The sequence below is a fragment of the Symphalangus syndactylus genome, chromosome 9, assembly GCF_028878055.3.
Source record: "Symphalangus syndactylus isolate Jambi chromosome 9, NHGRI_mSymSyn1-v2.1_pri, whole genome shotgun sequence".
NCBI classification, from domain to species: domain Eukaryota; kingdom Metazoa; phylum Chordata; class Mammalia; order Primates; family Hylobatidae; genus Symphalangus; species Symphalangus syndactylus.
In genome coordinates, this window is record NC_072431.2 from 124014370 (window position 1) to 124029538 (window position 15169).

The following is a 15169-nucleotide window of genomic DNA, read 5'->3' on the forward strand; positions in this document are numbered from 1 at the left end:
ATTGTAAACAAATACAACTTTATTCTTAAAATCCTACTGGACCAAAACGCCAGAAGCAGGGGCATCTATAAGTAAATAAAAAAGAACAGAGCAGAAGACTGTTCTTTCTATACATCATGAGGGTATTCACTGGTCTCTCACTCCATATGACAACTTCAGGGTCGATCACATGCAGTCCTACTGGGAAGGCTTGTGGCAGGTCATCAGTTGGTCCTGCACCGCTTGTGATTTATTTTCTTTGACAGTTCATTCTTCTTTCTGTCAGACTGCTCTTTTTGCTTTCTTTGCAGCCACCCCCTTGGTCTCCCCACTGCTGTCTCTGGCACTGGTTCACAACAAAGCACATTACTAAGCCAAAGCCTGCTGAGTCGACTTTTCAACTGTGCTGAGGATCATGTGACATTCATCCTCCCAAATAACAATTCGCTGTGGGTAATATCTTCCTAGTTACCCTGCAGCTTCCAGACCTAGGCCTCAGAAGAGTTTCATAAACTACTAACAGTACAGGTTGTCTTGTCTCACTGGGAAAGACTTCGTAATATTTGTTCTTCATAGAAATTTAATTATTTCAATGGTCATTTTCTTTTATGCCTTTTGAACAATTACCGAGGGTATTAAAAAGACGCACTTTTCCTTCTTTGTTCATCTTAGCAAGCTAAAATAAAATAAGCCGCATATGAAATGTGAAATGTAACCATTTTATGGCATTTATATTATATGAAAGAAAGAGATAAACACAAGGATAAACTCCAAATTAGATGCTATGTGACTTGTCTTTGACTCTAACAATCTGTTTGTTGCTTTGCTAACTAATTGTATTTAATGTAATTACTTCATATGCTAATTTGACAAGATGTAACTAGACAAACTCTTCAATTTTTAAAGCACAAATTCATAAAACATTTTAATACCCAAGAAAATTATCAACCCACACATTAAACAATACAAATGAGATGATAAATAGAAGCATGAGCTTTTTCAATCAGCAAACTAAAAGCTCCCAGGCTACATCAAACAGATACTTGTTTTTTAAAAACTTCTAACAACACTTTACTCCCTTTAGAGAATGAAAACTGATTTCTCGCTTTTTTATTAAGACTTCCACAGTTTGTAGAAATCTTAACCTAAAACACTGACAAAATCTAAATTTCCAATAGCTACACTAAATGTCATAAAAACACATTGACATTTAAATACAGTACATATTAACTTAAACTACTTGCATAGTGTTTTCATTAAGTCAAAACAGATAAATTATGAAGATCAAGAAGTGATAGAGTCTTTATAACTTTGAAAATAATAGTGTGACTGAAGAGTTACAAAAACATAAGTGAGACATGACTTTAGGCCACACTTAAAGAAAGAACGGCGAAAGATAATTTATTGTTTTTTGTATCTGTGAAGCTGTCAGTTCAACATTCCCAATCTTTTTGACCTTTGTAACAAGCAAGGAATACATACTGGTACAGGCCGAAGGCTATATGTGTGGAGCCAAACAGTGCAAGTGTTACCTCATTAGATGCATCTTCCAGCTTGTTCTGGTAATCTGTCAAGGTACACCTCAACGTCTCAAGGACAACAGGGAAGCTGGGAGGTTTATCTTTGTCCTTGTGGATGCCTAGAGAAAAATATAGGATGAAAATATACCCTTAAAGTCACAAAGGGACAAAACTTAGGCAAATAGTAACAGAGATACTACAATTAGGTAGAGCCGAAAAGACATTATGAAACCTTGAGTAGAATTTTATTCTCCAAGTATACTGCTGTATGGCCAAGTATTAATAGCCTTTCTAAACAAGCAGCCAAATTAAAGTTCATAATATATCAAATTTAAATTTATGACTACTTTCTACCTTATCAAGACCCACATGGTAGTTAGTTTTGTTCTTGTTTTTGTTTTTTCATGTCTCCTAAGTAACGGCAGTGTTTGTACATACCTTTTATCCAACAATTAAATGAAGTCTACACTATCATTGTTTGGGGGAGTTATGTACACTTACTGTGGTCCTTGTGTTTCTGATTAGTCAGGCCTTTTATACTGCACTATTTTGCTTAAATAATAATCTCTGAACCCAAGAGTATATAATTTTCTGTTATACTTGGAAATATTCTTCAATCCTTAAAATTCTCAAGTTACAATTTGAAATAAACAATAAAAATGTTATTATCTATATGGCCTACATCATGTTTCAATTAAAACTCGTAAACATATGAGCATTTCCATGTTATGCCCTCAAACTACTTTAATTTAGTTGGGCCATAAATTATGTTAGTTGAGCTAATAAAGGTCACATGATCAAATGTAGCTCCAAGTATTAATCCAAAAAGTTGAGTTTCAAAAACTACTTTAAGTTGATTGTTGATTCAAACTATCGCAAGGACAAAAAACCAAACACCGCATGTTCTCACTCATAGGTGGGAACTGAACAATGAGAACACTTGACACAAGAAGTGGAACATCACACACCAGGGCCCATTGTGGGGTGGGGGGAGGGAGGAGGGATAGCATTAGGAGATATGCCTAACGTAAACGATGAGTTCATGGGTGCGGCACACCAACATGGCACATGCATACATATGTAACAAACCTGCACATTGTGCACATGTACCCTAGAACTTAAAGTATAATTAAAAAAAATTAAAAAATTGATTGCTGATTGCACTATTCTTTAAGTGTTAAAAAGCAAGTAGCAAATTCAGTTTTAAAATATTCACATTGAAAATATTTTTCTTTTCTTGTTATTTCTTCTCATCACATGTTATAATATAAATATTTCAATATACATGAAAAGGATTTTCAACAAAGCTAAATTTTAACAGCAGCATTCATATTATACGTCCTGCTAGTCATTCATTCAACTAAGTTACTGAATTCCCACTACATACTAATCTTAGGCATTAAGCATACGAAGATAAACAAGAAAGGTATAGCCTCTGTTTTTATAGAATGTAAGGTTTAATAAGAGAGAGAAAGATAGTAGATAAAAAATTATATGGCATCATTTATCCATTCTTCAAATATTCTATTATTAGAACTTATGGAGAAGTTGGGGGAGGCAGTAATAAAGAAGGAAGAAAGGGGAAAAATTCTTAGTTAACGATAGAGCAACTTTATTCAGCTCAGAGTATTGGTGATATCTCATGTTTAAATCTTGGAGAAAATGTTATTAATATATTTATGACATTTATCAAGGTATAATTTAAGCACCAACTTATATATGGGTACAACTTGGTTTTTCTTTAACAGAAGAGGAATATTTAACTTAAAAACCAAAAGTAATGTGGAAACAACACATATGACAGCTAGGAAAAGAAATACACTGTTCTGAGCCATGATAATAGAGGAGACAGTACTCTTTGTAATGAGTATGAGTTGGAAAGACAACTCATTAAAAATTTTATTAAAGGTCTTACCAAATATATTTTTTTAAATTCCTCTCTTGCACAAGATAAAAAAAATGTAATGTATAATTCTTTTCTTTTGCTACTACACAAGTAGACCATGAATAAATCATTCAAGGACACTCGGGAAATCTGCGTTTTTACAATAAGGGAGAAAACGTCCTCTCAGAAATTCAGAAGAATAAAATCATCTTAATATGAGTGCTGAAGAGTAATGGGACAAAATGCCCTCTCCTTACTGACCTATGAACATTCTTATATTCTACATAAAGTTTCTTTCCTGAAAATGTTTATATAATAAAGTTTAGCTGAAGTACAAAGTAAGCTTTATGTCTGCTATGGCTAGATTATTAAATGCCTTGAGGGAGTCTTCTTTGGGTTAAATCTGCTTGGTGTTCTATAACCTTCTTGTGCTTGAATAATGATATATTTCTCTAGCTTTGGAAAGTTCTCTATTATTATCCATTTGAATAAACTTTCCCTCTCTCTCTCTGTCTCTCTTCCCCCGCCCCGCCCCCACCCCCCACCTTGAAGGCCAATAATAACTCTTAGATTTGCCCTTTTGAGACTATTTTCTAAATCCTGTAGGAGTGCTTCATTCTTTTTTATTATTTTCTTTTGTCTCCTCTGACTGTGTATTTTCGAATACTGTCTTCAAGCTCAATAATTCTTTCTTTTGCTTAAGCAGTGCTATTAAGAGACTTTGACACATTCTTCATTATGTCAACTGCATTTTTCAACTCCAGAATTTCTGCTTGATTCTTCTTATTTCAGTCTCTTTGTTAAATTTATCTGATAGGATTTTGAATTACTTCTCTGTGTTATATTAAATTTCTTTGAGTTTCCTCAAAACAGTTGGTTTTGAATTCTCTATCTGAAAGGTCATATATTTCTGTATCTCCAGGGTTGGTTTCTGGTCCCTTATTTAGTTTGTTTGCTGAAGTCATGTTTTCTGGGATGGTTTTGATGCTTGTGGATTTTCTTCAGTGTCTGGGCATTGACGAGTTAGTTATTTATTTTAGTCTATGCAGTCTGGACTTATTAGTACCTGTCCTTCCTGAGAAGGCATTCCTGGTATTTAAAGGTCTTTAGGTATTGTGATCTAAGTTTTTGGCCACTGCAGCTATATCTGCATTAGGGGGCACCCCAAGCCCAGTAACACTGTGGCTCCTGCAGACTCACAGAGGCACCAGGTTTGTGGTCTTGATAAAATCCAGAAGAATTCTCTAGATTACTACATAGAGACTCTTGTTGTCTTCTCTTACTTTCTCCCAAAGAGTCTCTCTGTGCTGAGCTAAAACTGGGGGAGAAGTGACACAAGCACCCCTGTGGCCACCACCAGTAGGACTGCACTAGGTCAAACCTGAAGCCAGCACAGCACTGAATATCACCCAAGACCTGCTGTAACCATTAACTGGTGACTGCCTATGTTTGCTCAAGGCCCTAGGGCTCTACGATAAGCAGGTAGTGAAGCCAGCCAGGATTGTGTCCTTCTCCTCAAGATGGCAAGCTCCCCTAGGTCCTGGGAAGATCCAGAGATTCTGTCCAGAAGCCAAGTCCTGGAGTTGGAAACCTTAGGAATCTACCTGGTACTCTATTCTACTGAGGCTGAACTAGCACAAGACAAAGTCCTTCCCACTCTTCCCTCCCATTTCCATAGCAGAGGAGTCTCTTCCACTGCCACAGACCCACAAGGAGTACTTCCAGGCTACTGCCAATGCTCACTCAAGGTCCAAGAGCTCTTCAGCCAGCCTGTGGTGAATGCTGCCAGGTCTGGGAATCATCCTTCAGGGTAGCAGACTCCCCTTTGGCCAAGGGCAGGTCCAGAAATGCCATCAAAGAGCCAAGGCCTGGAATCAAGGACCCCAAGAACCCACTTGGTGCTCTACAATCCTGTGGCCGAGCCAACTTAGCTGCAAGACAAAGTCTCCTTTATTCTTCTCTCTGCTGTTCTCAAGCAGGAAGAATCTTTTGCCATAGCCACTATAGCTATGAATGTTCTGGGCCACACTTCAAACCAGCAGATCTCAGAGTCTCACCAAAGGTCCACAGTGTGTACTACATGGGTATTGCTGCTGATTATTCAGGCCCCAGGGGCTCTTTAGTCAGTAGGTGATGAATCCTGCCAGGATTGGGTCCTTCACTTCAAGGCAGTGGATTCCCTCTGGCCAAGGGTGTGTCTAGAAATGTCATCTGGGAGCTAAGCCCCGGAATGAGTGTCTCAGGACTCTGCCTTGTACCCTATCCTCTGTGGCTGAGCTGGTATCCAAGTTGCAAGAAAAGGCTCTCTTTACTCTTCCCTTACCTCTTAAGCAGAAAGAAGGGGTCTCTTTCAGAGCTGTGAGCTGTGCTGCCTGAAGCTGGAGGTGGGGTACTGCAAGCACTCCCTTTGCTGCCCCCGCTGGTGTCCCACTAGGTGACATACCCTCTAAGTCCACTGGCTCCGAGCCCAGCACAGCACTAGGACTTGCCTAGGAGTTGCAGTCCTTGTGGACTAGATTGTCTTTCAAGTTTATTTAGGACCCTGAGCACTTTCGTCCACAGGGGAAAGGCTTGTCAGAGCTCAAATTCCAACTGCTAGGATGGACAATTCCCCTCTGGCTAGGACTAGTCTAAATGTTCCCTCCGTGAGCACTGGCTTATTCTCAGTGTTGCTTTCCACTGTGACAGGGCAGCACTGAGCTTCAATGCAAAGTCCCACAATCACTGTGCTCTCCGTCCCCCAAGTGCACAGATTGCCCCAACCACATAGCTGCTGCTGGGGCATGGAAGAGGGGTGGTGTCAGCAACTCAAGACTGTCTTTCAATCCTCTTCCATGCCTCTTTCAGTGATATGAAGTTTAAAACAGGTACTGTGACTGCTCATCTGATTTTTGGTTCTTATGAAGGTGCTTTTTTTTGCCTAGATAACTGTTAAATTTGGTATTCCTGTGGGGGTGATGATCACTGGAGGCTTCTATTCAGCCATCTTGCTCAGCCTCCAGCTGCTATGATTTGAATATGTCCTCCAAAGTTCACGTGTTGGAAACTTAATCCCCAATGCAGTGTTGAGAAGTGGAATGTTTGAGAGGTTACTGGGTTATGAGGGCTTTACCCTTATGAATGAATTAATGTCATCACAGGAATGGGTTTATTATCTTAGAAGTAGGTTTGTTATAGAAGTCAGTTCTCCCCAACTCTTGCTCTCTCTTGCCCTTTCATCGTCTACCATGAGATGATGTAGCATAAGGGTTCTCACCAGATGTTGGCCCCTCAATCTTGGATTTCCCAGCCTCCAGAATTGTAAGAAATAAATCTCCTTTATTTTTTTTTTATTTTTATTTTATTTTTTTGAGACGGAGTCTCGCTCTGTCACCCAGGCTGGAGTGCAGTGGCGCAATCTCGGCTCACTGCAAGCTCCGCCTCCCGGGTTCACGCCATTCTCCCGCCTCAGCCTCTCCGAGTAGCTGGGACTGCAGTCGCCCGCCACCATGCCCGGCTAATTTTTTTGTATTTTTAGTAGAGACGGGGTTTCACCGTGGTCTCGATCTCCTGACCTCGTGATCCACCCGCCTTGGCCTCCCAAAGTGCTGGGATTACAAGCATGAGCCACCGCACCCGGCCTCCTTTCTTTATTAATTACCCAGTCTCAGGCATTCTGTTATAGCAGCACAAAAGGAACTAAGACAATATCCCACCCAAATTTATTACAAAAAAGAAACATTTACTGGTCCCTTAACCTGACAAAATGCTTACAAATAAAAAAAAAAAAGGGTCACCCTAAACCAAGGACCTTATTGAGTGATTTGACTTAACCTAATAATCTTCTAATCACTTCAGTATGGCCCAAAAAACAATGAACTATAAAAGCTATCCTATCAAAGAAAGAAAAACTCACAAATAAAGAGTAGCAAAAAGGATCTGAACAGTGATCATAATTAGCTTTTCAAAAGTCAAATTCCAAATGAAGAACAGAATATATCAGGAACACTTTATACTTGAATAACATCAACTCAAAATCCTGAGCTTCCCTCTCCCTCTGTCTATACCTGTACTTAATATAAGGCATCTAAAGTGGTCAAATTCATAGAAAAGAAAGTAGCATGGAGGTTACCAGGGACAAGGGGGAAAGAGAAAAGGGGACGTGATGGTGAATTTTTTATCAACCTGACTGGGTCACTGGGTACCCAAATATGTGGGTTACTTTCACTCACCACACCCTGTTTCGATCTCTCCCTCTCACTTTTAAGTAAGTTTCAACTCTGGCTGTACTTTGGCAAATCTTTTCTTGAATTAGTAGCCCACAGGAGGGGGTGGAGTAGAAAAAAGGTTCCAAGCCCTCTATTTACATATTTCCTTTTAGACAATCTCAAAAACTAAATAATTTTTCATAACTCATATAAATCATTGTTTTTCAAGCTGGCATCATTATTTCAGTAATCTACAGTTCTACAGAAAAAAACAGTAACTTTTCATGAATGGAGTCTATCTTCTCCATCTTCTTAACCATCTTGTTACCTACTTCATTTTTCTCCAAGATCCCAAGAAGGGAGAATTAGTAAGAAATAATGGAGGGAGAATATAGACAAAAGACAGAGCTTTTTTTACACAGCTATCAATATAGAATATGAGTAGTAACATTCATGTTCCGAACTGAACTCTGTTGTTTAGTGTTGATTTTTGATCTTGTAGTAGAAAACAGAAAATAATGTTCAAATGAGTTTTTTCACCTGATAAAATCCAAACATTTAATATATAATGTATTGATAACTAAGAAAATTCTGTTTTCATTTTAAAAGCACTAATACAAACATTTTATTGGCAGTCAGACTTTTTTTAAACTGAGACCACAACACTGTATATTGTCTTAATCACTAAGTTTATAAATAAACATCTTTCATTATCTTGCAAACATTAGTGCCCATTCTAGAGTGTTTAGGGAAAATGGTTCATAACTTTTCTAACATATGGAAAGTATTTATTATGTAAGTCCTTCTCACTCTCTAACTATGTCTCTTGGGAGAATTCAAAAAACACTTCCTTTACCAAAGCTTGAGAAATATATTAGTAATGGAAGTCCCTGCTTCCTTGATGAGCTCTGTGTAGCTTGATAAGCTCCATGTGGCCCGAAGGCAAAGAATAACAGCAAACACTGGTGCCATCAAAATGGGCTCCCTGAATTTAGTGCGAGTGATTGGATCTTGGGTAACAGAGACCAAATGGTAGCAATTAACTTCCAGAGACAAAGTGGACATGTTTAACATAATGGGTAGTGGAGTCAAAGCAATAAACAAAATGGTTTGACCTACAGAGATCACTGACACTGGCTAACTGATCATGGTGTTCCTAGAACCAAAATAAATGGGCAGCATAGTTAAGTCTCATTTGGTTTGTATAGGTAGAAAAGTCCTAGGTCTGATTACCAGAAGTAGGACTTAAGTAAACAAAAAAGGAAGAATTAGTCCTCAAATACTTCTCAGACTTGAGCTCATTCACAGACCTAGGGACCTGTGAATAAAGAGGATGGGTCTCTGTTAGCAATCCTGACATAGTGCCAAAAAATACTGTAAATCTTCCTCCTAACCTTCCTCAAAGAAACATGCAACCATCTAACAGGGTAACTGTACTGGGGGAGAGGAATTAACTACACTTATCAGGGATAACTGGACACTGGATCTGAACTGCCATTAATTCAGGGAGACATAAAATGTGCTATTGTGGTTTCAGTAGTCAGGGTAGGAGCTTACAGAGGTCAGGTAATTAACTGAGTTTTAGCTGAGGCCTCTCTCTAGTGGGTCCAGTAGGTACCTGAACCCACCCCATAGTTATTCTCCGAGTTTGGAACACATAGTTAGAAAGGACAAATGAAGCAACTGGCACAACGTCCACAGTGGTTACCTGACCTATAGAGTGAGGGATATTACAGAGGCAAACCAAGTGGGAAAGCCAAGAGGAAATCACTGGAACTTTTACCTACCAAAATACAAATCGAAAGTAATGCCACACTCCTGGCAAGACTGTAGAGATTACTGCCTTTTAAAGGATTGAAAGATAAAGGCATGGTGATTCCTACCACATCAGCATTCAACTCACCTAACTGGGCTGCTGCAGAATACAGATGGATCTTAGAGAATGACAGTGAATTAATCAGTATGACTCCAATTGCTGCTGCAATTAAATATGCAGTTTCATTGTGAAACAAATCAACATATTTTCTGGCAATTGGACTGAAGCTATTCATTCTACCCCTTTAGTAAAGACCACCAAAACCAGTTTTTTTCATCCAGCAGGACCAGCAGTGTATCTTTGTTGCCACCCTACCACAGAGCTATACCAATTCTGGCTCTCTATCACAATCTAGTATGTAGAAATCTTAATCAACTCTCCATTACCAAAGATCTCACATGCTCCACTTCATTCTCTATTAAATTGATGGCATCATTCTGAATGGACCTGATGAACAGAAAGTAGCAACTACTATGCTATGTATATAGCATTTCACAGGTCCTTATAAGTGGATCATAGCACAAACTTTTAGGAGTTAGAAGCAAAGCAAGCCATCCACTACAGATAACTATTCTCCTTTTGAAAATAGGCTTTGGACTTGCTACTGGTCCTCGGCAGATACTGAATACATGGCCAACAATTCACCATGTGACTAGAGGTTGCCCATCATAAAACGGTTACTGTGTGATCTACCGATCCATAAATTTTGGCATACATAAGAGCACTCTATCATCAAATGAAAGTGGTATATAAGTCCTGAAGGCACAAGTAAGTTGTATGAGCAAGTAGTCCAGATTCCCATGGGCCCTATTTCTGTTACATTGCTTTCTCTCTCTTAACCCACACCTTGGATGCATGCAGAGTTCTCTATGATCAGCTGACAAATAGAAAAAAAACGTGCTTTGTTTATAGATGGTTCTCTATGATACGCTGACATGATTCAAAAATAGGCAGCTGCAGCAGCACTACAGCCCCACTCAAGGGTGGCTCTGGAGAACAGTGGTAAAAAGAATCCTCCCAGTAAGCAGAACTTCAAGTAGTGGATGTGACTATCATTCTTCCTAGAATGACAGATGACCAAAGATACAAATAAACACCAATTCATGTGTAGTGTCTAACCATTTGGCTGAATGGTTAGGGACTTGGAAAGAATGTGAATAGAAATTTGGTAACAAGGTTGTCTGGGGAAGAACATGTGGGCAGACTTCTTCAAATGGGTGCTGTGTCCAGATCAACTTCAGTAGACAAGGATCTTAATAATCAGGAGGGCAAAATGAAGTATCCTATGGATATCAACCAGTGTTTTTTCCTAGCCATGTTTGTCTTTACAAACTGAACAAAAGAGTCATGGCAGCAAGGACAGAGGTAATACACAGGCTCAGCAGTATGAACTTCCATTCACCATTCACCAAATGGGTTACAACTCCTGTTGAGTGCCAAATTCACCAATAGCAAAAACAAACACTGAGACCATGAAATGACACCATTGTCTGGGAGGATGAGATAGCAACTCGGTAGCAGGTTGATCACACTGAGTAACTTTCATCATGGAATGGGCAATGCATTATTCTTACTAAGATAGACACTTACTCTGAATACAGATTTTCCTTCCCTAACCATAACGTTTCTGACCAAACCACCATCCATGTGTACACAAAATACTTTAATTCACCATCATGTATTCCAAATGGCATTGCTTCTGATCAGAGAATGCATTTTACAGCAAATGAAGTGTGGAAATAAGATTGTTTCCATAGGATTCACTGGTCTTACTATGTTTTTCATCACAAAGACACAAACACTGTATGATTCCACTTAATGTAAGGTATCTAAAGTGGTCAAATTCATAGAAAAGAAAGTAGAATGGAGGTTACCAGGGACAAGGAGGAAGGAGAAAAGGGGACGTGATGGTGAATTTTTATCAGCCTGACTGGGTCATTGGGTGCCCAAATATGTGGTTAAACACTATTTCTGGGTATGTCTGCGAGGGAGATTAACATCTGAATTGACAGATTGCCCTCCCTAACTTGAGTGGGCTTCATCCAATCTGTTGAAGGTCTGAAGAGAATAAAAGCCTGAGTAAGAAAGAATGCTTTCTCTCTGCCTTGCTGTCTTTGAGCAGCAACATCAATCTTCTCTTGCTTTCAGGCTCAGACCCCCACCAGAGCTTACATCATCAGCTCTCCCAGTTCTCAGGACTTCAAACTCACACTAGAACCATACCATAGCTCTCCTGGATAATAGACCCTCCTGGAATACAGGTGTGGACCACCTCACCAGAGATGGTACCATATCCAGCTGAGATGCTTGCTGACAGCAAAGCAACAGGGTATGGGTAGTAAAGGAAGTTAAAATACCAGTTACATGTGACCAGATAGAAAAAGAAGGACTAAGTACAGAGTACAGACAGTCTCAACTTACAATGATTCAACTTAAGATTTCTCAACTTTACAATAGTGCAAAAGCAATATACATTCAATATGCTCCTCAACTTACAATGGGTTTATCTGACCTTACTTTCCCAGCTCTTCCCACAATTGCATAAGGTCTAATTCTTACAATAAATTCCTTATTCAAAAATACTATAGTGGTTCTGACTACCCAATCAAACTCTAGCTTTACATGTTCTTATCTTATAATGCACACTTGACCTTCACAGTTACTTCTTATATTTATAATTCTTAATATTCTATGACTAAAATGGAAAAAAAGTCTACAATTTCTCCTAAAGAGAAATAATAAGAACAAGCCTAGTAAAGGCAAAATGTAATTAAACCAATCATAACAAATATGATAGTGTTAAACAGGATATGAATTGAGAAATAAAAATTGAAAATTCAAACTGATATAGGTCAAAGACTTATAGAACTCAAAAAAGAAGTGTACAAGATGAAGAATTTAAAGTGAATTTTTAAAAATATACAATTTCAAAGAAAATCAGAGGCCAAGCCTTAATCAAGCCTTCAATTCTGTACTTTCCAATCTGTGGATAGTAAAATTTATTTAACAGTGATTATTCATATTCATATTTAAATTAGTTAAAATTAAATTTTCAATTCCTTAGTCATTATAGTAATATTAAAAGCACTTAATAGCCACATATGGCTAGAGTCTACTATATTAAAACAACAGATACAGAGCATTTCCATTACTGCAGATTCTATTACCAATTTAGAGAAAATCTACAGAACAAAAAAACATGTTAAACTATACAGTGGGATGCAATCAGAAAAATGCAGGCTGTGAAACTCCTAGAACAAATGAAACAGTTTTTTAACAAATAAATTTCAAACAAAAAAGATAAACAAAAAGAGAAAGCCGGGTATGGCGGTTCACACCTGTAATCTCAGCGCTTTAGGAGGCTGAGGCAGGTGGATCACTTGAGGTCCGGAGTTCAAGACCATCCTGGTCAACATGACAAAACCCCATTTTTACTAAATAATACAAAAATTAGCTGTACATGTTGGTGCACACCTGTAGTCTCAGGTACTCGGGAGGATGAGGCAGGAGAATCGCTTGAACCTGGGAGACGGAGGTTGCAGTGAGCTAAGATTGCGCCACCGTCCTCCAGCCTGGAGAAGAGTGAGACTCCAACTCAAAAAAAAGAAAGAGGGCCGGGCGCAGTGGCTCACGCCTGTAATCCCAGCACTTCGGGAGGCCGAGGTGGGCGGATCACAAGGTCAGGAGATTGAGACCATCCTGGCTAACATGGTGAAACCCCATCTACTAAAAATACAAAAAAATTAGCGGGACGTGGTGGTGGGCACCTGTAGTCCCAGCTACCCGGGAGGCTGAGGCAGGAGAGTGGCGTGAACCTGGGAGGTGGAGCTTGCAGTGAGCCGAGATGGCGCCACTCCAGCCTGGGTGACAGAGTGAGACTCCATCTCAAAAAAGAAAGAGACAGACAGAAGAGGAGAGGAATCTACAGATTTTTTAAAATCAGCCAACCATAATATCTAGACCTTCTCTGCATACTAATTTAAACAAACTGATATTATATGAGATATACAGGAAACTTTGAAATTTATGATACTAAGAAATTTTTAACTTTTTACATATGATAATGATCTTGTATTTATATTTTTAAAAAGACTTCATTTTTTAGAGAGTCAAACTTAAATATTTATTAATAAAATTAAACACATCTGGAACATGTTTTCTATATAATACAGCAGATATCTGTATTATACAGATATATAATACAGAAATGGCTGGGATATGCTTTCAATATAATACAGCAGAGGGGAAGTAGATGAAACAAGATTGGTTCTTAAGTTGATAATGTTGATCTCAGTGGTGAGGGCAACAGATTTTGTTATACTATTCTGCCTCCTTTTGTACATATTTGAATTTTTCATTAAAAAAGATAGCAATTAATTACTGGATGAATTTGAAGGAAGAGAGATCATACGAGGATCTTATCTTTTTTAAAGTAAATTTTATTGAGGTTTCTCTTGGGAGCAAAAAAAAAAACATGTTCATTATACATATTTCTGCTCTTATAGGTAACACATTTTTCCTTTATTCTTATAATTTTAAAAATTTCAAAAATATACTTAAATACAGGTGTTATTTGATTATTTTTTCCTGTAAAGCAGTGATCTCATCTGGCATGCTACAATCTTTTTTATCTCAAACTAGTGTTTTTTAATTATGTCTTCAATTATTACATTTGTTTCATTTACTCTAGTTTTTGCCTTAGAAAGACGTACAATCTTTTCATTGGTACTCCATATTATCATCTTTTCCCTTTGTTTTTCTTTCCTTATCTGTTTTAATTCTTTGTTCTTTTCCTCTGCATTTTATCTGTGTTTTTTTCTACATTTTGTCCTCCAAATCACCAATCTAAAATGTTAATTGCAGATTGTAGATTTTCTAATGTCAATTCTGTCATAGGTACTCACAATTTTTTAATCTACTATCCTATTTTTAGTTTCTTTAGACTCCTTCCTTATGTCATTCTTTTACTTGTTAATCTTATTGGGTTTTTTCGGAGTAGGAGGAGAATTAACCTTTTTCTCTTTCAGCCTTTTCTTTCCTTATTAATCCCATCTGAAAAAGGTCATTTCTTTTTGTAGCCTACTGTGGATGCCAAATAGCTTCTAAATTTTATTTCGATTTCCATGGTGAATCATTTCACCACTCTGTTCTAAATGTACCAGGTACTGTTCCTTTCCCCTTGTTTTGTGGTGCTTAGTTTTTCACAAATTCTATTTAGTTTTCCTTAATTTTTGAATGAAAAAAAAGAGTAAAACCCTAACAATATTTAGAAAGTTTGAAAAAAGACTGTATGTATAAATTCTCCAAAGTTCTACTCTGAATCAATTACATGGTAATAAAACTCCCTCTAAGATCAATATCTGAAACTACATGAGTGTACACAGTTCCTATTATATTTTTCAGCAAGTAGCAATCCCTGAACTTAGGTGGTATCATCTCCCAATCTACTCCCTGGACTTCCGGCACATATAGTTAGATAGATTATGAACTGCTAGCAATGTTTTTTTTTTTTTTTTTTTGTCTTGATTCCTAGAGACAATACAAAGGAGACTTCTCAGAACTTTACCTCCAATCCCTGGGTCATTCCTGGCTGGCTGTATTCTGGGAGTTACAAGGAGATGGTATGGGAGTTGAAAGAAAGATAGGGAAAATACTCTTATTGCCTCAGAAAGCACCATCTACACAGTAGAAAGATAGCTTCCCAATTTTATAGTTGGTACCGACCCTCCATTTTCAAAAGAGGGAGGATACTGTGGCAGGAGAACAAAATGTCTGTCTACTG

At 38.1% G+C, this 15169-nt stretch overlaps 1 protein-coding gene across 50 annotated transcripts in view; it reads right to left on the reverse strand.

Moving 5' to 3' along the window:
* The window catches only part of CCDC171 (coiled-coil domain containing 171), a 416355-nt gene that overhangs the window by 232425 nt on the left and 168761 nt on the right, over nt 1–15169 (reverse strand). For all 50 annotated transcript variants that reach the window (XR_010113576.1, XM_063609154.1, XM_063609151.1 and 47 more), the window contains one exon: nt 1512–1618. Coding sequence is in view for 49 of the 50 variants with exons in the window: in XM_063609154.1 (XP_063465224.1) it covers nt 1512–1618 (107 nt within the window). In the remaining variant the exon portion in view is untranslated. The remainder of the gene's footprint in view (nt 1–1511; nt 1619–15169) is intronic.